The sequence below is a fragment of the Hylobates moloch genome, unplaced genomic scaffold (assembly GCF_009828535.3).
Source record: "Hylobates moloch isolate HMO894 unplaced genomic scaffold, HMol_V3 SCAFFOLD_2, whole genome shotgun sequence".
NCBI classification, from domain to species: domain Eukaryota; kingdom Metazoa; phylum Chordata; class Mammalia; order Primates; family Hylobatidae; genus Hylobates; species Hylobates moloch.
The window spans coordinates 93,632,591-93,655,675 of record NW_026652277.1 but is presented as its reverse complement, the minus strand read 5'-3'; the positions used below and the strand labels follow the sequence as shown (position 1 = coordinate 93,655,675).

At 37.4% G+C, this 23,085-nt stretch overlaps 1 protein-coding gene across 8 annotated transcripts in view; it reads right to left on the bottom strand.

Annotated features, from left to right (window-relative positions):
- COL9A1 (collagen type IX alpha 1 chain) overlaps positions 1 to 23,085 on the bottom strand; it is a 197,949-nt gene that overhangs the window by 33,967 nt on the left and 140,897 nt on the right. For all 8 annotated transcript variants that reach the window (XR_009212388.1, XM_058435315.1, XM_058435319.1 and 5 more), the window contains 16 exons: positions 22,730 to 22,753; positions 22,320 to 22,373; positions 20,978 to 21,031; positions 20,290 to 20,322; positions 19,465 to 19,521; positions 17,370 to 17,423; positions 13,879 to 13,932; positions 11,267 to 11,320; positions 7,408 to 7,461; positions 5,986 to 6,039; positions 5,807 to 5,860; positions 5,620 to 5,673; positions 5,133 to 5,186; positions 4,023 to 4,067; positions 2,903 to 2,956; positions 2,761 to 2,814 (listed from right to left, as the gene is read on the bottom strand). Coding sequence is in view for 7 of the 8 variants with exons in the window: in XM_058435315.1 (XP_058291298.1) it covers positions 2,761 to 2,814; positions 2,903 to 2,956; positions 4,023 to 4,067; positions 5,133 to 5,186; positions 5,620 to 5,673; positions 5,807 to 5,860; positions 5,986 to 6,039; positions 7,408 to 7,461; positions 11,267 to 11,320; positions 13,879 to 13,932; positions 17,370 to 17,423; positions 19,465 to 19,521; positions 20,290 to 20,322; positions 20,978 to 21,031; positions 22,320 to 22,373; positions 22,730 to 22,753 (807 nt within the window). In the remaining variant the exon portion in view is untranslated. The remainder of the gene's footprint in view (positions 1 to 2,760; positions 2,815 to 2,902; positions 2,957 to 4,022; positions 4,068 to 5,132; positions 5,187 to 5,619; positions 5,674 to 5,806; positions 5,861 to 5,985; positions 6,040 to 7,407; positions 7,462 to 11,266; positions 11,321 to 13,878; positions 13,933 to 17,369; positions 17,424 to 19,464; positions 19,522 to 20,289; positions 20,323 to 20,977; positions 21,032 to 22,319; positions 22,374 to 22,729; positions 22,754 to 23,085) is intronic.

The window sequence follows — 23,085 nt, the reverse complement described above, 5'->3', positions numbered from 1 at the left end:
GAGACACCCTGCCATGTGCAAGAGTTCTGGAAAACAAAGAACTAGCCCAGCCCAAGTTACAGCAATACCCTTTTGGGAAACACTGGTAGAGAAAGGAAAGATTGCAGCCGGTGAGACAATTGCAGTAATCCAGGCAGTAGGTGATGACCTGAGCCAGGGTGGTAGTAGTTGGAATGGAAATGAAGAGTCAAATATAAGAGATCTTGGAAAAAGGACAGAACCAACAGGTCCTATTTGTGATAGGAAATGTGATGGAGGAAAATGCTGAGGTTTTGAGCTTCAGGGACAGGAGCAATGGCAAGAATTTGGACTCTTACAGAAATTCAAAAATCAAAAATCTAAAATTCAGATCCAAAACCCTGCATCAGCATAGCCTCCTATGATTTGCCTCTCCTCACATAGGAGAATCAACCCCCTACCCCATCCTCTCCTGAGGTGCTGCCTCTGGTTCTTCATTGCTTTATGCAGCCCACGGCGCTTAACTGGTGACTGGCCAAGCAGCTGTCCCTACTCCATGTCATGTTTTGTATTCATGCATGGTTCTGGCCCACAGCAAGTGCTCAGTCAATGTTCCTTTAACTATATGGAACTTTCTGCTCTTCAAAGTGACTAATACAGCCGGCTGAGGTGGCTCACACCTGTAATGCCAGCACTTTGGGAGGCCAAAAAGGGTGAATCACCTGAGCTCAGGAGATTGAAACCAGCCTGGGCAACATGGCAAAACCCTGTCTCTATAAAAAATACAACAGTTCGCTGGGCATGGTGGTGTGCACCTATAGTTCCAGCTATTCTGGAGGCTAAGGTGGGAGAATCACTTGAACCCAGGAGGTGGAGATTGCAGTGAGCCAAGATCGTACTACTGCACCCCAGCCTGGGGAACAGAGTGAGACTCTGTTTAAAATAAAATAAAATAAGATGAATAAGAGATGTAATAGTAAACACTCGCAAAGCTCTAATGGCCCCACACTGCTCAATCTTCCTGGGCTAGTCATATAGCATCTTCATTGTTTTAGAAACATGATCTGGCTATAATGTCATTGCTTCGACAGTTAACTTACGGAAAGTATTTTAATTAGGAATTCGCAAGCTTCAGGCAAAATAAAATAATAAAATAAGCACAGAACAAGTGAGTGAGCGGCATGACGAGCTGGTTGTTTTCGCTGCAGAAACCTCAGGAAACCACCTGGTGGAAGTTGGCTGACAAATATCTGTGAGAAGTGGAGAAATTCCATTCTCATGCCACAAGACACTTGAATACTTCACTTTTCTCAAGTATAAAAATCTTCATTCAACATGCCCAAGAAATGCTTCAAGAAAAGTAATAATGATATTTGGAAATGTTTCTGTGCTCTCACTTGGAGTTCTTTTGGCTATTCAGCAGCCTTTGAAAATAAGAACTGAAACTGAAGGCCAGAGAGAATGTTTTAAAGTCAAATTTAAGTGTATAATATTTAATTTCCTAATCAATTTCTCTCTAGGGTTAAACTGTATATAGTGAGAAAATGGTCATTGCTATGACTGCGATAAAATAGACAAGTTTACAAACTCACACTAAGAGAAGTCTGGTGGTTTCTCCAAAGCAGAGCTACCCTATGACCCAGCAATTCCACTCCTAGGTAGGCACTCAAGAAAAATTAAAACACGTGTCCACACAAAAACCTGTATACGAATGTTCATAGTAGCACTTTTCATAATGGCCAAAAAATGGAAACAATTCAAATGCCTATCACCCAATGCATGGATCAATAAAATATGATATATCCACATAATTAATTCCCATAATTAAATATTATTCAAGAATAAAAAGGAATGAAGTACTGATACATGCTACAGCATAGATAAACCTTGAAACATTATGCGAAGTGACAGAAGCCAATCATTAGCAAAAAAATAAAACACAGCCAGGCATGGTAGCTCATGTCTGTAATCCCAACATTTTGGGAAGCTGAGGCAGAAGGATCGCTTGAAGCCAGGAGTTCAAGACCAGCCTGGTCAACATAGCAAGACCCCATCTCTACAAAAAAAATTAAAAATTAGCCAGGTGTGGTGGTGCACCCCTTCAGTCCCAGCCACTCGGGAGGCTTAGGCAGGAGGACTGCATGAGCCCAAGAGTTCAAGGTTGCTGTGAGCTACAATTTGCCACTGCACCCCAACCTGGGTGATTGAGAGAGACCATTATCTCTTAAAAAATTAATTAACTATTTATTTTTTTAAAAACAAAAAGCTCACATATTGTATGATTCCATTTACATAAAACTTCCACAACTGGCAAATCTATAGAGACATAAAGTGGATTAGTGGTTGTCTAAAACTGAAGTAATTAAGAGGAAATGATGGATGACTGCAGGTGGGAGGTGGGTATAAGATTCTTTTTTTAGGTGATGGACATATTCTAAACTTGATTGGGGTGATGGTTGCACAATTCCATCAGTATGCTAAAAATCAATAAAGATGGGTGAATTATGTAGTGTGTGAATTGTATCTCGACGTTGGGTCTTTTTAAATCACACTAAAATATTTCCTTAAACATGGGGTGAGGGCAGAAAGGGTCACCATGGTTTTTGAAGCACTTTATTTTTGTTTCCATTTTCTGAAAAGGCATGCTGTGCATCTAAATAGCATTTCTTCTCCTTGTGTGTCTTGGACTAGCATGGGCTCAAACATCAGACAGCATTCATGGATGGATGAATGAATGAATGGAAGAACATCCAACAAAGTCCTGAGAAGGTGCTTTAGGAAAGAACAGCAAGGAATACTCACAGGAAGCCCTCGGGGTCCTCGGGGTCCCACCTCTCCTGGAGGCCCCTGTTGGCCCTGTTACAAGGAAGGAAGGTAGAATAAAAGTTAACACCTACTGATTACAACAGGTTAGAACTTCAGGAAAGGTAAAATGGTGTCTTACCGGTTTGCCTGAATTTCCCATCTGACCAGGCTTCCCTGGAGCACCTGTGCTACCCTAAGGGTAAAGTGCAACATTCAAAGTAACTCTTGCTGAAGTAAGCATAATCATCAATCTGCCTTACCCAGACTGGGATCTCTTACATTTGAATAGCATTAATTCCCTGCTTTCACACTGAGAATCTAGGAATGTGCAGGATCTCTTTCTTGTTAGATACATGGAAATCCTTTAGATTCAAGATATTGTCTGTAAGTCTAAGAAATATATTAAAGGTCAAATGTCAAACAATGAGGGATTTTAGCCTTCAGTTAAGGGGATCCTCTTCAATTAGAGGATTTTTCTTTCTTCACAATATTAATAATATATTCTTTCCTTTACCATTTCCACCTCCAGTATAATTCTTTGAGTCTTTCTACCTCACATTAAACTATTGAAATTATTAAGAATCCAACCAACATGGGGAAATAGGATGTGCTGCTGAGAAAGCCCTGTCAGCAAGCTCTAGGGAAAGCACATGTCTGGAGACGCCCTCTCCACCGTCAATCTCGTGTGCAGCTCAAGACGCTGCAGACCACTGTGACTGGAGAGTTGCAGCCCGGTACTCTAATAGCCACCAGTCTCTACGTTATTCACCTTTTATCTCTCTTCTTCTCAAGCAAAGCTATATTTTCTCCCTTAACATTTTTTCCACCTACTGCTTTTAACTGCTTACATTTTTGTTTTATGTAGAATATAAGCACTGGTCGATCAGTATGTGAAAAAAAATGCCTAATATCTTTTTAGTTCAGCTGAATCATCCTAATAATAGTCTCTGACATAAGTTCTGTGGCTTAATAATATCTTCCTTGTTTTAGTAGTAAGGAACAATAAAATTTTCTGTTTTATACTGGCAAAGGATGACATTTTCATTAAGGAAATCTAATTAGCAGCATTTTGTCAAAGTATGCTTTCTGTAGCTAGGAAAAAGATTAGTATTTGAAGCCTTAACACATTTACTTTTTTATTTCTCCCTAGGGCCAAATATAAAATAAAACACACGCTGAAAATATTAAAAATTACAAATATGTTAGTAAATAATAAAGAAATTAAGAAAAATATTAACTTAAATTTTAAAATATTTTACCTTTTCACCAGCAACACCCTTTGCACCAGGAATTCCAGGTACACCCTAAAAGAATACATACACAATCCGAGTTTCATCACCTCCTCTGAGAATCCATGAGATGCCAAGCCCACTGCACACTGCAGGGAGGCTGAGGGAATCATGGCAACCTCAAAGCTTTAATGTGAGGAAGATGCTTCCTAGTTCCCAAACTCTGCAGTCATTTATAGAATTACCCACAGTTTAGAGAGCATGACTTTACTATATCTGGCTTGTTAAAGCTAAATACCCTTAAAGCAAATCTCGTCTTTAAACTAAAGTTACTTTTCAAGGACAAACTTCCCAAATTAGAATCCAGTACTATTTTCAGGTCAAGAGGAACTCTTCTAGGCAGGACAGAGACTACAGGGATGTGACATGGTTTCATGTACAGAGTAATAAAATGAAGACCTCTCAAACATGCTGAGCTTTATAGTAGAAAAAGAAAATGGTAGGAGGATGCTGGATCTGACTCAGATTTGATATTATTAGGAGTGCTAATATTATGTGATTATTTAAAAAGCGTCAGGTGTCATAAAAGATTGGGGGCCAGGCTTTGATATTACCAAGTATTCTTTACTAATTAGAAAGATTTGCCTCCAAAAGAGCCAAGAATACACGTGATACAATCCACACGAACTTCCAGACACATTAATGCAGGGAAACACCAATTTGAATGATTAAAAATAGTACATAATCCAAGGGGTCACCTGAGCATACTCTCAGCACTCTTGTTGCTTAACCCTACTAACAAGAACTTTAGAATCGGTTTAAAGTGGAATGAAATATATCACTCTGGCCTACAGCTTAGGGTTAGTTAAAAAATATGTAAAAAAAAAGACTGAGTAAACTAAAGAGAGAAAAGGAATCCAAAACATAAAATTAAAGCCTATTATTTACAGTTATTACACAAATAGCTATTCAGAGAAAAAGTATAAAATATAAAATACAAATGTAAATTGTAAAAATGTAAAAGTAAAACATCATATCTTCCCCAGAACTTATCAAATTAGGTAGCATGTCTCTCCCCAAAATGTCTATCTTTAAAACATGTATATAAACCAATTAACATGCAAAGAATCAAATACTTACTGGTAACCCCTGCAATCCTGCATCACCAGGAGGCCCAGGTTTTCCTGGTTCACCCTGAAAAAAAAGCTTTTATCACATGATTGAACCTGTATGAGCTGCTGTATTTATTTTAAGAAAGGGAGGAGCACAGACATTTTAAGTAAAAGGATTGTCCCAACAGCTGACTTTACATGCACTTTTATAAAGTGACTTAATTTAGGGTAGGGGAGTAGGGTGGGAAATAGGACATAATTCAACCAAAATGCACAGTCTCTCTCAACCTACTTTCATCAACAGGGCAATTTTACTGAGTTCCTGAAGCCAAGCAAATAATTATACTATTCTAATAAATATTTCATATTTGACACTTGATTCAAAAATTAAAGGAAGGGAAAAAGCCAAAGCTAGCTAAATAAATCTTTTGGTGATTTAGTAATGGAAATGCCATGCTCAGTTGGCCAGGGCAGAGACAGCCCCACTCACTCTTGGACTAAATTACACAGCCTACCTTTGTTCCAGGCATTCCAGGGATCCCATCACGGCCATCCACACCTGGCAAACCCTAAACACACACAAAGAAACATACTGTCTCTTACACACAGTCACATTCTTTTTCCCTTCATTATTTTCTAAAGTTTTATTGCAAGTCAATGATCACTGAAAAATGTGCTTGATGACTACAGCTCAGGACATACCGTGTCTCCTTTGGGCCCAGGGAGACCAGGAATTCCTCTAGCACCTTCAGCCCCCTGCAGGAAGGAAGAGAAAGAATAGACAAGACATGTTCAGTTAACATAATACTTAGACTTGTCAAAGAGATCAGCATAATCAGCAGATGACACTGAAAAGCAAGAGTGACTGAATTTAAACTCACTCTATCTCCTTTGGGACCTGCTTCTCCTGGAGGTCCTCGCTGTCCTTGATCACCCTGTATGAGAATAAAATTTTGTTAATATGAGCAAAAGTTACTTATTAATTAACTTTTAAAAATTAGAAAGTATCATCCATGTCACCCAACTATTAGTCTTCCACCACAATGGCTTTGCTCTATCAAGGAAGCCTAGATGAAGAAGTCTTTTTATAAAAATGGCATTGTCTTAAAAATGGATATTGCCATAGAGATAACTGAGACTTGATGGTCTTTTGTTTTCTCCTTAAATGCACTATGCCTCTGTGTTCTTGTGTGTAACATATAATGGATCCACGCAGTGGATTTCGACATCAGTAACTGCATGTACATATCGGCTAACTTCATTGACTGTTATAGACGTTTGAGGCTTGGATTAGTTGCCAATCTTTCCCTCATATTATTTAATCCCCCAGTCAATATTAGTGATTTCTGTGGAAGTGATCTAGCTAATGTTGATATATGCTACAGGTGGTAATAGGTAAGAGGCTGTCTTCCTAAAATACAGCTTTTGTTGAGTTGCTTAACTCTAAAACCTCAAAAGGCTCCCTATTGCTACCGGATCTGTTCAAATGACTCAGGTTGGCATTAAACATTCTCCATGATGTATATCTACCTTATCCTTCCAATCTCATCTTTTCAACCAAACTTTCCACTCCAGGCAGTGACAGCCCCTATGACAGCACACATACCCCATCACCACCAACAGTGCCACCCCTGTACTTTGCTGTCTTTCCTGCCCATAGGCTTTCAAACCAACCTCCCTCTCAGGTCCTCTTACATGGATTACATCTATCCTGTGCTCTAGCATTTGATCTTGTATAGTTTATCATTGATTTACTTTCTGTCTTTCCCATTGGAACACAGGACTTTGACAGTTGGAAATTCTATCTTTCTTACATCTTTTCTACTTTTTATGTGGCATATTCAGTTATCAATGGATGGCTTTTTTGTCTGTTTCCCTCCCAAAAACAGGCTTGAGGAAACCTAAAATAATGACACATGGACATATGGCAATCAAAATGTTGGAGTAATGAAGTCAGAAACCATAGAAAACGAAAAATATCAAATGGGCAAGAAACTAGAAACGAGATAGTTACTGAGACTCAAGGCATCCTGATAACCAAAGAAAAGGAAAACATGCAAACATAAATACTTAATAATTTGGCTTAATCTGTGAAGAAAAAAATAATATCAAGTCAGAAGAACATTTCTATGTACTCGAGAAAGATACCTGTCTTAATTAAATTTAAATTTAAACATATATATAAAAATTGTCCATTTTTCCACTTTAATTATTCACATGTAAAGAATACTGCACACACATGCATACATAGCAAAAAAAAAAAAAAATCTATCATTGGGTTTTGTGGAAGGAAAATCACTTACAGGTGCACCAGGAAGACCCTGAGGCCCAGGTTCTCCATCTAAGCCCCGAGCACCCTGCAAAAAAACAAGACAATGGAATAAAACTGAGATCAGTCATGTATGTTAAAGGAAGCATCCATCTTTCTAAAGAAATTTAGTAGCCAGATGAAAAGGAGGTTTTGCGCCTGTAATACATACAGTGATCCCTGAGGAGTAATTACTCAGGCACCTCAGGTAAACTTGTTTACATCTACTCAGCATACCAATTGTACTTAAACACAATCTTTGATGCCACTCTGTATTTTTTTTTTTTTTTAGACAGAGTTTCGCTTTTGTTGCCCAGGCTGGAGTGCAGTGGCGCCAACTTGGCTCACTGCAACCTCCGCCTCCTGGGTTCAAGCAGTTCTCCTGCTTCAGCCTCCTGAGTAGCTAGGACTACAGGTGCACGCCATCATGCTCAGCTAATTTTTGTATTTTTAGTAGAGATGGGATTTCACCATGTTGGCCAGGATGGTCTCGATCTCTTGACCTCATGATCCGCCCGCCTTGGCCTCCCAAAGTGCTGAGATTACAGGCGTGAGCCACTGCACCCAGCCCACTCTATATGTTTTAAGTTAACACTGCACCCATCCTCAGTTGCTGACATGAGCTAAAAACACAGGTGCTTATTAATAGATTGGAAAATCTATTAGAAGAAGTTTGGTAGCCACTCTCCAGGGATCTTAACATTTCTACAGAAATTCATTAACCACCAGGTGGGGGGATCACATGAGACCAGGAGTTCCAGACAGCCTGGCCAACATGGCAAAACTCAGTCTCTACAAAAATATAAAAATTAGCCGGGTCTGTTGGCACATGCCTGTAATCCCAGCTACTCAGGAGGCTAAGGCAAGAGAATCACCTGGACCCGAGAGGAGGAGATTGCATTGAGTGGAGAGAGCACCACTGCACTCCAGCCTGGGCGACAGAGTGAGACCCTGTCTCAAAAACACACACAAAGAATTTATTAACGATGAAGGCCATGGAGCCACTCTAAGAACAGCTGCTATACTCTGTTGCTGCCACAACTGTAAGAGGGATTTCTGGGACTCTGGATCTCCCACCAAGATCTGGACTAAGAAGTCCGACCACATGATTCAGAAGAATGAATTACTGGAAGGACCTGAGCATACCCTCTTCCATCCTGGACAGATATTAGGTTCAATTTATATAAAGTAACCAACCTATTTTCTCAAGAACAGATCCACTCTACCAAGTGATGACATAAGAATGACTCAGAGCTTTATAAATCTAATTATCTTGAAATAATCTCCGATGTGGCTAACATATTGTACACTATCACCTCTTTATTTTCATCATGAGAATCAAAATGTGATATTAAGATCTTAAAAAGTGTTTTTAGTGCTCTCTACATATGCCATCTGACAAAATAGAACCCCTCTCTTTATTTTTCTTATCTACTAAGTGAATAAAAAGGCATAATGAGGCAGCCTTCTAATGAACCAGGTTGAGATGCGAAGATGATAAAGTAAATGAAAAACAATCAGGAGTACTGGATAGATGTCAGGCCAAGAAATCAAGTGTCAAATTTGAATCAAGTGTCAAATCAAGAAAACCAGGTGGACAGCATGTGTAGTAAGAATTAAAAATTAGAAAGTCCATGATAGAAAGTTCAGACATAGGTAGAATCAAAGAAAGAACTCAACTGAAGCAGAGGTACCAGAGAGCCCTGAAATTCTTTGATCCCTAAAAAGTAGGACAGAGCAAAAAGCATTCTACATTCACCAGAGAAGAAGAGATTTTGAAGACCTGAAAAAGACCTTGAATTTATCATTCACCTTGCATTACAAGAGCAGAACCCAGCCTTTGCATTATAGGAATGGCTTTGATGCACTCTCTCTTTCTCTTATTGCTGTTCAGCATGAGCTTAGACCCAAACTGCTGTTACTAGGTAACCACTCCATGGGTCTGAGTTCACAAGAAGAGCTTTTTTTTCTTTCTTTTTTAAAGCAATTTGACTGAACTCAGAGGAAATGAGAAGTTTTGAAAAATACCAAATAGAAAAATATCTCAAATGAAGACCATATCAAGAACAGTAATTGGTTTCAAAGTGAGGGGTCACATATTCTAGGAGATGATTTAAATCCAGAAAAATTGAAGGTATCAGCAGCTTGAAAATAAATGAGATCTATTATCTAATAAAAGAAAAGATACACACTGGATGTTACTTAAGGTAACATAAATATAGAAATATGAATGCATCTAATATGTTTTACAAAGTTTTCAGAAAAGAAATGTTGATCGAAAAGATGGAAAAAGAAAGCAGGCAGAATGAAAATACCTAGAAGTGACAAAGAGCCTGGAAAAAAAACACATTAAATTGACAAAAAAAAGATAAATAAGCCTCCTCCTTCATTCACTAAGCTGTGCATCTCTTTTTTAAAAAGAAAAATTTAATTTCATTTATTGAGCATGTACAATGTACAATGTATTGTTAATTAACTGTTAATAAAAGGCTCTGTGCTGCTGGGGGAACTGACACCAATTAGCCATAGAAGTTATAAAGAGAATGAGATCAGTGTCAGAAGTGACGGTGGGCAAAGATGCCTTTTGTATTTTCTGAAGCCTATAAATTAACTTTCCTAACATCCAACAAGTGGTAACCATTTTCTTAAAATCTGATAGAGAGGCTAAACACACCCCTACATACACGCCAAGGAAAACATTTCTGAACGCATCATGATGATGCTGTGATGATAATCACTCAGCTAAGCATAGCGTGTCCTTCATCCTCCACCAACGGCAACACCTCATCCTTCCAGGCTCCACATCCTTCTAATGCCACCTCCTTCATGGGCCCTCTCAGTTTCCCTATCAAGATTAGCCCTGCTTCCACTGCACTCCATCATACCACTGGCCCTCAGATTCATGTCTCTTTTGCTTGCATTGTAGTTAACTGTCTACTTATTTGTCTTGCCCAATAAATAACTGACTTGATAAAGATCTTATTCCCCTTGGAATCTCCCCAGCACCTTGTGGAGTGCCTTGGTATGGAAGTGCTGGGAGAATCTGGTTTCTGAGACTGGGTTAAGTGCAGGCTAGTGTCCTCCAGCCATAAGTGTATAACCCATGCTAAGGGCTGGGCTCATGGATCAGCTTGCAGGTGGGTCACTGGAGGCTCCAGTGTCTTTGGGGGTGTCCTGCCTTGGCTTACCTCTCTTTTTCCATCCTCCCTGTCTTTGCCTTGCCTGACCAGAAGCACTCCAGGCACTGTGCCAGTGTTATCAATGCTAACCGCTGATCATGACAATGAGTTAAAATGTAACAACCTTGTTTACTCTGATTTACTCAATATAATTTAAAATAAATTAATACATGGCAAATATCATGCATACTGCTCATTCCTATTATCTGTGCTTACAACAGAATTGTGAAAACCTAATCACACATCTACAAAGCATCATAAAATGTCATGTTGTCAGGCCGGGCACGGTGGCTCACACGCGTAATCCCAGCACTTTGGGAGGCCGAGCCAGGTGGATTATCTGAGGTCAGGAGTTCAGAACCAGCCTGGCCAACATGGTGAAACCCCGTCTCTACTAAAAAATACAAAAATTAGCCGGGCGTGGTGGCAAGTGCCTGTAATCCCAGCTGCTCTACTCTTGAGGCTGAGACAGGAGAATTGCTTGAACCCGGGAGGTGGAGGTTGCAGTGAGCCAAGATCGCGCCATTGCACTCCAGCCTGGACAACAAGAGTGAAACTCCATCTCAAAAAAAAAAAAAAAAAAAAGTTGTTGAAGATAAAAAGTTATGTTTAAATAGCCAAAATTTTAAATATTTAACACATTTTGATATTATATTATTGTCATCACCATCTTACTTTTTCCCCTTTGTCCCCAACTATGCCGGTGATGCCTCTCAAACCCTGGGCTCCCTGGAAATGTAAAAAACAGAAGTGAATTATTTTAGTTGAAGCGAAGATGTTTTAAAATCTCATCACAATCTGATCTAGACAATGGATATTATCATAACCAAACGTAATACTAAGAAATAGTGACTATATATATATAGACAAACATTTCTAGTTTAGAAAGTCCAAGGAGAATTCTTCTGATGGTAAACCTTTTTATAAAATTATGAAGTCTTACACAAAACTGGAGTTGACACAATCACTTATGACAAAAAAGTAAATACCAGCATAAGAGAAATTGTGATAATATGTTTGACTTACCTTTTAACTCGTATGTAGAACTTACACTATCATTCCCACTTCCTTCATGGCATGTAACCTGGTTACATGTAACCTGATTTTAAACCTTGAAATAATTTTTTTCCCACCAATGGACACCATCAAAAGCAGTAGGTTCCCAGGCTAGCCCATGAAAGCCTATAACCTAGAAAGGAGCTGGAGCCTCCATCAACCCCTTGTAGTCACTATTCATTATACTATTCTTATGACGAAAGGCATTCTGAATTCCAACTTGGGGCAATAGGAACCCATCTTAGTCATAAGAGTGGATAATCCTAAAAACGAGGGGCTGGGTGTGATTTCTAGGATCTCTTTCAATACTGAAATGTTACCATTCTGGACTCTCTGGCCCCATACTAGGAAGGATCCAGAAATGGATCCTGGAAGGAGTGAGCCTGGGAATACCCTTGGAAGCAGAGGAGGGTGGATGCTCCATTAGGAAAGTGGGGGTAGCTGCTTCTGGACAACCTGCTAACTGTCCCCATTGGCTTAAGATAAAGGAGCTCTAGGCCAGCATTTCCCTCTTCTTCTCGCTTAGAGAAAATGGATCAAGTCCATGACCAACTCTTCATTCAGACCAGTCACAAATTCTATGTAGATCAGTCAGGAATGACCTCCAATTCAAATACACAGGATGATCCAGTTTAGGATATCCATTTAGAATATCCTAAATGATAGGATATTATTTACTTAGTGAGATGTGACCCTATCACATGAAAGCTGCTATTTCTTGTATAGCTCATTTACTGACTCTAAAGTTATTTCTACAAAAAGAAATATTTGGGTCAATAGCAATGACATGAGAATACCGCATATTTTCTCTTGAGGTGTCTACTTTGAAGAACAGAGCTTTTTCTAAATATTCCAAGAAGCATATTTTTTAAAGTTGTTCATTACTTTATATTTGTGCATGTACATTTAAAAAGTACACGCTTTTTAAATTTGGCATACCTATTCCCAAATAGCAGAAGGTAATCAAGCACTAACAGGTATCTCCCAGTGGACCACTTGAGCCGCACAGTACCCAACATAGATCCTTAATCCCTGAAAACACTGTTTTAGAATGTTGTTTGCAAAATCCTGTTTTGAGAATCTTTGGGAATGGCTTTTATAAAATTTAAAAAAAAAAACTTTAAATCCCTACCAAATTTTCATCAGATCCAAAAAAAAAAAAAAGCATATGTCTCTTACACCATGTATCCCTATCTCCCACCTGCGAAAGAGTCCAGCTCCTAGTGTCTTATACGGCAAACACTCAGGGGAGGGTAAACTTCTGAAACAAACACCCTGGACACCACAGATTCCCTGAAAGTTCTCATGTGGCTTAAAAGCAGAGACCATTTCTTCCAGATCCTCTGACTTACTTCCTTCAGCTTAATTTCCCTTACACTTTAAATTCCCTTAAACATTAATCTGCGCAGCTCCCTGAACCCTTTTTAAACAGCCAGTTCTGTGGAGAAGAGTGGAGCAGGTGAAGGGTATTCCTGTGTTTGTCTTCAATTCATCAGTTTGTAAGAATAGTACCTGAGCTCATCTTCTATATAGTCTATAACCCGGCTAGCTGCAATGTTTAATTAACATTCTTCAATTATTATTTCCAAAATTGTCATTACTCATTTTAACAAGAAAAAAAGTGTAAAAACTCCATTTTAATGTAATACAAAAGTAAGGCAAATTCTGATTTAACAACATTTGAAATTGAAGTTTGATGATGCCCCAAATCACCTTACTGTGAATATTATTGCAGAAATCTGCTAAAGCACAAGGGGACAATTTTTTATTAAAAGACATAACATGAGCAATTAAGAATGTTTTAATTCATTATGGTGATTACATACTGGAATAAGCTACATTAATCCAATAAATGATATACCTACTGCATATTTAGAATACACAAAATTTTCTCATTATATCATGTGATAATACGACAGAACATAAAAGATATGTATAATCCTTTTGTGCTTAGTATTTGCTTTTCAATTGCCTGGACCTGAAATCTGGTAAATGAATGTATGTAATTATAGGTAGAATTTTTCTGTTAAAAAAGTGCTAGAATATATAATGAAGACCCTCTCCTATTGTGAAAAAGTAGTTATCCCCCAATGCTGGCGTGGTGGAAAATAGAGGACACCAAGTTCATGTAATGCTATTCATCCAACTGCTAAATAGAAAATATTCCAACAGTCATGGAAAAAAAGAATATTTACATATCCTAGTTAAATATTTTTTAAAAAATACTTTACTGGAGGTCCTTGAGCTCCAACTTCTCCCAGTTCTCCCTGGTCACCTTCTTCACCCTAAAAAAAAAGAAAAAAGAAAAGAAAAGCACACCAAATGTTATTCTAGCAAATGAACATAGAAATAGGCTTGGTCTAACTCATTATGTTTTAAGTTCACTTGGTGACTCCCGAATTATTCTACTTTCTTAAATTATTTGTATGGGTAGTCCAAATTAATTGTAGAACATTCAGAAAATACAGAGAAGTATACATATAAAAAGTCACCCAAATACCACCATTTAACTATAAATACCAGTAACATTTAGATGTTATTCTTTCAAAGTTTTTCTAAAGTGGGGGAAGGAGGAAGAGAGACAAAGATATCAAGAAAAATAAAGAGAAAGAGAGAGAGTAAAGTTACTCATTTATGTTCCAAGTGTGTGTCAAATGAGGGGGATGTATTATTAGAAAAATGTAATTATACTATGAAAACTTTCATAAGCTACAATATTTTTTCATTGTGATTTTTATTTTAGCTTTTCTTATTATAATTTTTGCACCATATACAATATTTTAATGTAAATCAGCCACTTCTTTCATGGGTTATACCTTTGATGTCACTCATAGAAAAGCCTTTTCCACTCTAAAAATATACATTTATTTATATTTTTGCTCTATTTCTTCTTACATAGAAATCTTTAATTATCAGTAATTTGTTTTGATGTAAAACAAAACATAGAAATCTTCTTTCTTTTTTCTTAGTAACTGGCCACTCTTCCAATAATAGCTTCTCTCCATACAGGTTTCAAAATTCATCCTTACATACACTAAATTGTTACTGGCTCTAGACTTTGAGTCTGCGCTACTGATCTACTATATGATGTCGCCAATGCCACAACATGTTGATTACTAAAATTCTATAATATATTTTAATCTCAGGTAAAGAGAATTCCCTTATCTTTATTTTTCATTTATAGTGACTCTTATTTTTTAGATTTCCTAAATGTTTACTCTTCCAAATAAACTTAAGAATCATTGGGCAGATCTTTACAGAGTCTACTTGCTTTGTACTAGGACTGCATTAAATTAATACATTAATATGGCAAGAGTTAAAACATTGACAATATTGAATCATTTATCTTGATTTTTTAAACAAATTATGAGAGTCATACATATTGGTTTTAGCCTCATAATTATATTCAGATTATATTTCACTAGAATCTATGACTGACAGTGAGAAGAGGCAGTCCCAATGGGAAAGCCAGAGAATCAGCTAGTTCTTGGCATGGATAATCATCATGTGTGCCTAATTAAATGCTGCTTCTATTTCCCTATGAAAATATAAAACTAGATACAAAACAGTAGTGCTGATATGTCCACTGCAATTTTTCCATAACAAGGTACAGGGTATTTTCCATAGATTCTCCATAAACTTTGGAGTAATATACTTGAATTGTTTCACCTACAGGTGAAAACCACACAACTAATCCATAATTATGAAGTTAAATGACAAATTTAGGAGTAGCAATTTATTATCATTCCACTATGATTTTTGCATGAGTATTGACCTGCTGTATGATGTTACAAATACCACGACATTTTAATTATTGAAATTTTACTATTCATTCCTATATTCATACACAGTTTTAAAGATCTTCATTAACTAATTTGTAGGGTAAAATTCAAGGCAAATTTGTGAATTTGAATCCAAACTTCAGGCCTCCAAGCTCTTACTATTCTGTTTTCAGTTTCAGTTCAGTCTATCTGCTCACCTTTCAAGGTTCATTCTGCAATGAGCTATGGCCATCCTACTGATTTTCAAAGATATCACTTACACTTTTAAGTGACACTAAAATGCAAAATAAATTAAAGAAATTTTCAACAACTTTCAAAGTAAATTTTCGCCAAATACTTGACATGCCAAAAAAAAGTGTAAGTTTTCCACTGAACATCAAACCAAATTTGAGAATCTGGATAATTAGCTTGTTTAAATATTAAAAAGACTAGTTTCATGGGAAAAGTGGAGAGGTGTCTGGATTAACAGCTCCATCTCCAAATCCTGTGGTATGGGGGAGTGAAAATTCCCCAAAGGAAAGCATCATGAAAAGAAGAAGAAAGGGATACAAACATCAAAAACAACAGAAGTCTACTACATCTGCCTTACTGCATGGAATACCTCATGAATATCTTTTGATGTAATTTAATATTCGTACACACTTGTTTTTTGTAGTTAACTAATACTCTATTATTATATGGCTATGACATATTTAATTTAGTCCCCTGTGCTCGGACTTTTTTTTTTTTTTTTGGCTTCTGTGCCCCCAGTGCTCAGAATAACCCTAGCACATAGCAGGTACTTTATATTTGTCAAAACTTTTAATGACAATTTTTGAGATTCAATGGAAGAATGATCATACAGAGAAATTTCCAAAGCACTCGGGTTTTTTTCCTATTTTCTCCAATTTGATGTTAGGAATCCAGTTGTTATATTTCAGATAAATAAAATGCCTTAATTGTCACAGCCTATGTAATAAAAGACTTTTAAAATAAATGTCCAAACTGTAATAGGGTGCAGAAAATTGGTCTATTTATCCTGATTATTTGAGGCTATTTAACAGACTGATTTTTAGCTAAGAAGTTCAAGGGTATTCATGCCTGAAGACTGACAAATTGTCTCTCGAGTTTTTGACTTCCAAAGAAAAGACTAATCTTCTGTCACTACCCAATAAAGGGGTAGAAGGACATAGTCAACAAAGTCAAGAGGACCTGCGTTAATAAGAACAACTTGACTTTGTAAAATATTATCAAATTTACCAAGACAAAACCTACTATGCAGGAAGTCAAATTCTTAGGTACTTAAAGATGACTTACACTAGTGGATGAAAAAAGGGCAAATAGGTTACCTTGCTTTAAATCCCAGCCTTGGTTTTTCTGCAGGCCATGCCAGCTGCGATGCAAATTGTGCTGTGGATTCTATTTCTATCCAGATAATAACATAAGTTATTACTAACCTCCAGCTTACTCAGAATCTAGGTTATATTGAAATGAGGTCAGAAATAAATAGATAAGTTGTTTCAGAACTTGAGATGAGAAGCTGTAAGCCAATTACCAACTTCTCTGTTTGCTAGTCTCAGCAACACTTGTCATAAAATTTTACAAATGTCATAAAATTTTGTCTGGTGAAGTGGAACAACTATCTGAATAATGTTGGACTATCATAGCTTCAAGGAAAAAAGCTGAGTGTGATTGATTTGAAAAGAAAAGAAAAGGTAGTGACAGAAAAAAATGAAAATGTCTGGTGCCTTATTTGTAAGTGTTTTTTTGTAAATGAACAACTTTAGAATATGATATTTAGTCAAATATTGATGCATCTGCTTAGAATTTATCAATTATTATTTGAAAAAGAAGAGTAAAATATCATGGTTCATTATTTCCTATAATTCCTAATTTCTTATAAAGAAAGTGACCAATAACTCCTAATCACAATTTATCCACTAAATACCCATTTTCCTTACCTTGTGTCCTTGTCTTCCTGGTTCACCAATTTCTCCTTTAGCCCCTTTATGACCCTAACAAATGCAAAATAAATAATTGTCCTGAGTTTGGTACAGAAAGTGATCAGAAGGCTCATAAAGTGATCCTGCTTCCCTAAATCAGTGCCAATGTATTACTAAGAAATGGGTTATGTCACAAAGAAAATTAGTGCCTTAAATGACCTTAACAGCACCTTGACTGCCATATATAATTAATATCAGCTTTACTTAATAGAAAAACACTGCTCTAGAATAACACACTTCATTACCTAGTTCAGCAATGTAATTCATTGATACTTGCCTGCTATTTCCTAGATCCCTATTCCCTATTTCTCCAACTTCCTCACACGGGTTAGGAGCATTAAGTCTTCTCTAGTTCTGGTAACTTAACCTTTCAGAAGTGACAGCCTTGACCAAGCTCAGCTGGCTATCCCCTGCCCTCTGAAGTCTGCTCTGAAAACCCTTTGGCCTCCTCCATTCCCACCTCCTTCCTGGTGGTGGAGGAAGGGCTGGTGTAAGGGGACTTTCTCGGATGCACAACTTTCTGCCTCTTTCTCTGTACATTTTTTGTTGTTGTTGTTTGGTTGGTTTTCTTTCTTCTTTTTTTTTTTTTTTGGAGACGGAGCTTCACTCTTGTTGCTCAGGCTGGAGTGCAATGGCACGAACTCTGCACACCGCAACCTCCACCTCCTGGGTTCAGGCAATTCTCTTGTCTCAGCCTCCCGAGTAGCTGGAATTACAGGCGTGTGCCACTATACCCAGCTAATTTTGTATTTTTACTAGAGACAGGGTCTCTCCATGTTGGTCAGGCTGGTCTTGAACTCCCAACCACAGGTAATCTGCCCGCCTTGGCCTCCCAAAGTGCTGGGATTACAGGCGTGAGCCACCACGCCCCGCCTACTGTGTACAATTTTTAAGTGCAAAGGGAAAGCAATAAAGGGCAGTGGGTAAAAGCCGCATTGCATGAAAAGAAGATCCCTATCTTTTCTTGTCAGGCCACCTGTCCTAAGCATGTGTGTGCTTTGTAACAGGAGACAAAACTGTGAGACAAGCGTTCCAAAATGAAAACTGTTGGAACGTTCACCGCTCAAAGAAATCTTTTTGAAAAGTAGGACGCCAGTCCAGGCTGAATCTTCTGCAGTTGAGGGAACCCACCAAAACTACCCTTAGAAAAACCCTAATGGAAAATCAGTGCCTTTCAGATCACAGCAGAGCTCCACTGGTCTGGAATGTCTCAAAATCACTTTAGACTCAGAGACTAGAGAGAAAGAAAGCTATTTATCCCCAGAATTTAGTATTTATTTTTTGTTTGTATGGAAAATTTTCAAGTAATTATGGTGGCAGACAGAGAAAAATACTTTGGGGAAGTCTCTTTTCCTGACTATTTTGCACAGTTCTTCAAAATTTTTTTAACTAAAAGTTTTCAAATACATTATGTACACAACCACCTCCAACTGCCCCCACCACTCACTATCTCCCTTAATAAGAAGCACTTTATTTTTTTTTTTTTTTCCAGACAAAGCCTCGCTCCACCACCCAGGCTGGACTGCAGTGGCACAATCATAGCTCATTGCAAACTTGACTTCTCGAGCTCAAGTAATCCTCCCACCTCAGCCTCCCGAGTAGCTAGGACTACAAGTGTATGCCACCATGCCTAGCTAATTTTTTATTTTTTGTAAAGACAGGAGTCTCCCTCTGTTGTCCAGGCTGGTCTCAAACTCCTGGGTTTAAGCAATCCTCCCACCTTGGCCACCCAAAGTTCTGAGATTACAGGCATGAACCACTACACTCAGCCAGGAAGCAAACTTCTGAATCTTAATTTGGTGTTCTAAAATCTCTCAATCCAATGTATTTTATTGGTATTTCTTCCCTGAACTAGAAAGCCATCCTATGATTAAACATCCATGTCTTGGTAGGAATACATGTCAAGGGCAGCTGGAATTGCTAGGACTGAATAAGCACTACTTGCCTGATCCATCCAAGTGGGGTCTCTGCACCAGGAAGGCTAATGCTTAAAGTAAAGGTTCCATTTTATCTGCGGATAACACTCTTAAAATACTGGAAGTTATTCTCTTACCCTCATGCCTGGTAGGCCTGGATATCCTGAGCGACCTGGTGGACAGGCATTGGGACACTGCCAGGGAGAGAGGGAACAAAGAGAAAGACAGACAGAGTGCATAAACTAGGACTCCCACTTTGTGACAAAGTCTTTTTTTAAGGGATTCCAGTTACACAACTCCATTGCAATAATATTCATTGAATAATTCTAAATACCCCTTTCCTTTTTATTATTATTATTTCACATTTAAAGCCAGAAATATTTCTAGCTAACAGAAAAGTGTAGAGAATATAATACCCTCCCCCATGAATGTACCATCCAGATTTAATGAAAGTTAATATTTTGCAATATTTATTTCAAATCTAATTTATTAAAGAAAATATGTTTACAGATAACCTATTGTATCATGACAGGATTCATTTCCCCTTCCATTCCACTGGACTAGCCCCATCCTGAGGTTCATGTCTCCAATCAAATGGGCCAACATTGCATTTAGTGCACGTTACCACCATCACAGGACTGTTAATCTATGAGTAAAACGAATCCTAGAGGAAGTTATTTGAATTCTATCTCTTTAAAACCTGGACACTCTAGTGAAAAGCATGTCTTAGTCATAAAGTAAAAAGATTATAGAAGAACAAAGATACATCTATAATGAAAAATTATTAGTCTGAGTAGATGCAAGCCACTAGTCCACTAGTGTTACAGACTGCTCTGCCATCTGAGTGAAAGGAAAACACAGACACATAAAATATTCCAGGGAAATCTTTTAAAGAAAAGTCATCTGCAGACTATATGGTCTTTGAATTAAAACTGTATTTTGTTCAAAGGAAAGCATCTTACCAATGGATCGCCATCATGAAAGCCAATTGTTCCCTAAAGTAAATAAAATATTAAGGTTCAGAATACAATTAAATAATGAATTCAAACATACAAATAACAGGACACTCATCAGGCAAGAATATAAAATATATTTGTTTAATAAAATAGAAGAAACAAATAGGAGCAGATAATATGCTAATATTCTAAAATCCTGACTCATGGGCATGTTCTCTTTGGAGAGCCATGAATTGCAGTAGATTATTTTGGAAGACATTGAAGGGAAATGAAATAACAGGCAAAATAGAAAATGTGGGGAACTCTGAATTACAAATAAAAATATAAATTATCTTCTATTTAAACTCATATTCTTTAAATTTTTCTTACTGTGAAAACCTTTGTAAAAACTAGTTCATTTGAAAATGCTTTATTTATATATCTAAGTTTTGAGCATTTGAGACATAACAACTGTCAAAAGACTTCAAAAGTAATGAGTAAGATATGCCCTATAAAAACCACCTTTTAAATTATTGTGATTCCTCTACTTCTTGCCCTAAAAAGAACCATGCCCTGGGTGCATGAAAAAATTGATAGCCATTTTGGAAATTTGGGACAATGACTCAATTAATAGGAACTTCCATTTTGGGTTCTCAGATTTTTTTCAACCCTAACCCTCAGACACAAAGATAAATTCAAGCTGCAAATAACTTACACTGGGTCCTGGGGGGCCAGGGGGGCCAGGTGGTCCTCTTCTCCCAGGGTCACCCTAAGTTATTTGAAAATTGTGACAGAGTGGTTATACATGTGTCAAAACACAGTACATAAAACCAGTGAGGCATAAGAATGGTATTACTGGAAACCCCCACCGAGCTCAGCCATGCATAGACCTGCCACCAAAATCGATGGGTGGCCCGTAATCCAATTAGTTCTACAAAATGAGAGTAATAAAGGCATCCCAGTCTCACCGAGGTAATAAAACAAGTCAGAGAGAAGCTAGGGGAAAAAGCAAAGCCAATTCTTCTCTATAGGACAAACATTTTATCTACTCTGAAAACAAATTGGAAACACTACTTATTTTTCTAGTTGATTTACAGGGGACCCAGAGCAACCTATACCGCTAGTGCCATCCTGCTAACCAGTGCAAAAGAAGGCTTGCACTCAGTCCGAAGCTGTGAAATGGAAGGTTAATCTCTGCAGTGCCTGCCTGACTCTTGCAAGTGCTGTTCACCCACAATCTATCACTTGGTCTGTCACTGCACCTCTTGCAATGGGTCAGAAAATCAAAGAAAGCTACATCAAAGTAAACCGTTCAGATGAAAATGGGTTCCAATTACTCTTAACATCCAATGTTTACTCTTGGCACATTTTCCTTCTTGATGTTCTGCCATAAAGAGTTGGAAGCACCTCACAATTATTTTAACTTTATAATCATTTCATATTCATTCATTTGTTCACTAAATAAATTTGCAAACAGTAAGCACATGTAGAGGAACAAACAAGGTATATGATACATGGCTCCTTCCCACAGTGAGTTTACAATTACCCACCTTCACATAACATCACTATGTCAACGTTTTTGAAATGTTTACTTAATATCAATATGAAGCATTTTATATGGGATGTTTTTATGAAGTCCAGCTCTTTAATGTTAAAAGTTAAATTTTGTTGGCTGAATTATAATTTAATGATCCTAACATAAATATACATGGTAATAATTTTAGGCTATTCACTTTTATTTCGTGCAGAGAGCCTAATACAAAAGCCACTAGACTCCAGTCCTGGCTGAGAGTCTGTAAAATGAGGACGACACTCTCTTACTTGACAATCTGGAAATTGGGAAGAAAAGTTTAGCTGAAAAATTTAGGAAAAAGTTAAAATCACTCTGCAAAAATTATTATTATTCCTGGTTCATATCAATATTATAAACTGGAACGAAATTCATCTGCCATGTTTTGGTTTGCAAGTGGAAATGTACAGTTAGGGTAATTTGCTTTCCCAAGTAACATCTTCAATTAAATCAGCAAAGGTCTATCAAAGTGCACTGTGATACTCACAGCAGGCCCTACACGGCCAAGCTCTCCAGGGAGTCCTGCTGTCCCAGGAGGACCCTGAAGTCAACAAATCAAAGCAAATGGTCATTTATGAATATTTTTACAATCTATAATACATGATATCAAATATGATAAATAATAGAATTACATTTCTGTATCAGCTTTGGTTTCCAATGACACAATAACTCATTTGACCAAACTTTAATTACTTAAGATAAAGCAGAAATTTCCTAAATTAATAAATATTTTGTTTAGCAGAATAAGGGTGTTATCCTTAGTAGCCACCTAAGATCTTGTAGGTAGAACACTATAAACATCACTGAGTAGACCGTTAGTAGGAGAATAAGGTGGGGATTTGAGAAATAGGACATTTTTATAGACTGTGCAAAAATAAATGATGAAGTGATACTTACAGGGGGTCCAGGAATACCACGGCCCTAAAAGAGTACAATAAAAATGTTTACAGCTTGAGGTTTATACTTAGTATAAATATGAATGTAGACATAACTCAGTTAAAATAAACCATAAACTCTATTACTAAAAATGACGCTCACTCTAAAGAAAGCACTGAATAAAGAAAAGCAAACACGGCTCTGCTTCTAAAGGAAGCAGAATCTTATTTCAGCTCTTCTAACATTCCTTTGATGTCTACGCTAACTGGGATTTTTCTAAACTTTTTTTTAAGGAAATCAAAGTAAAGAAGCCTTCCATGCTTACCATAACTCACAAAGAGGTGCATCACAACTGGAGAGTTTACAGATTTTATTCA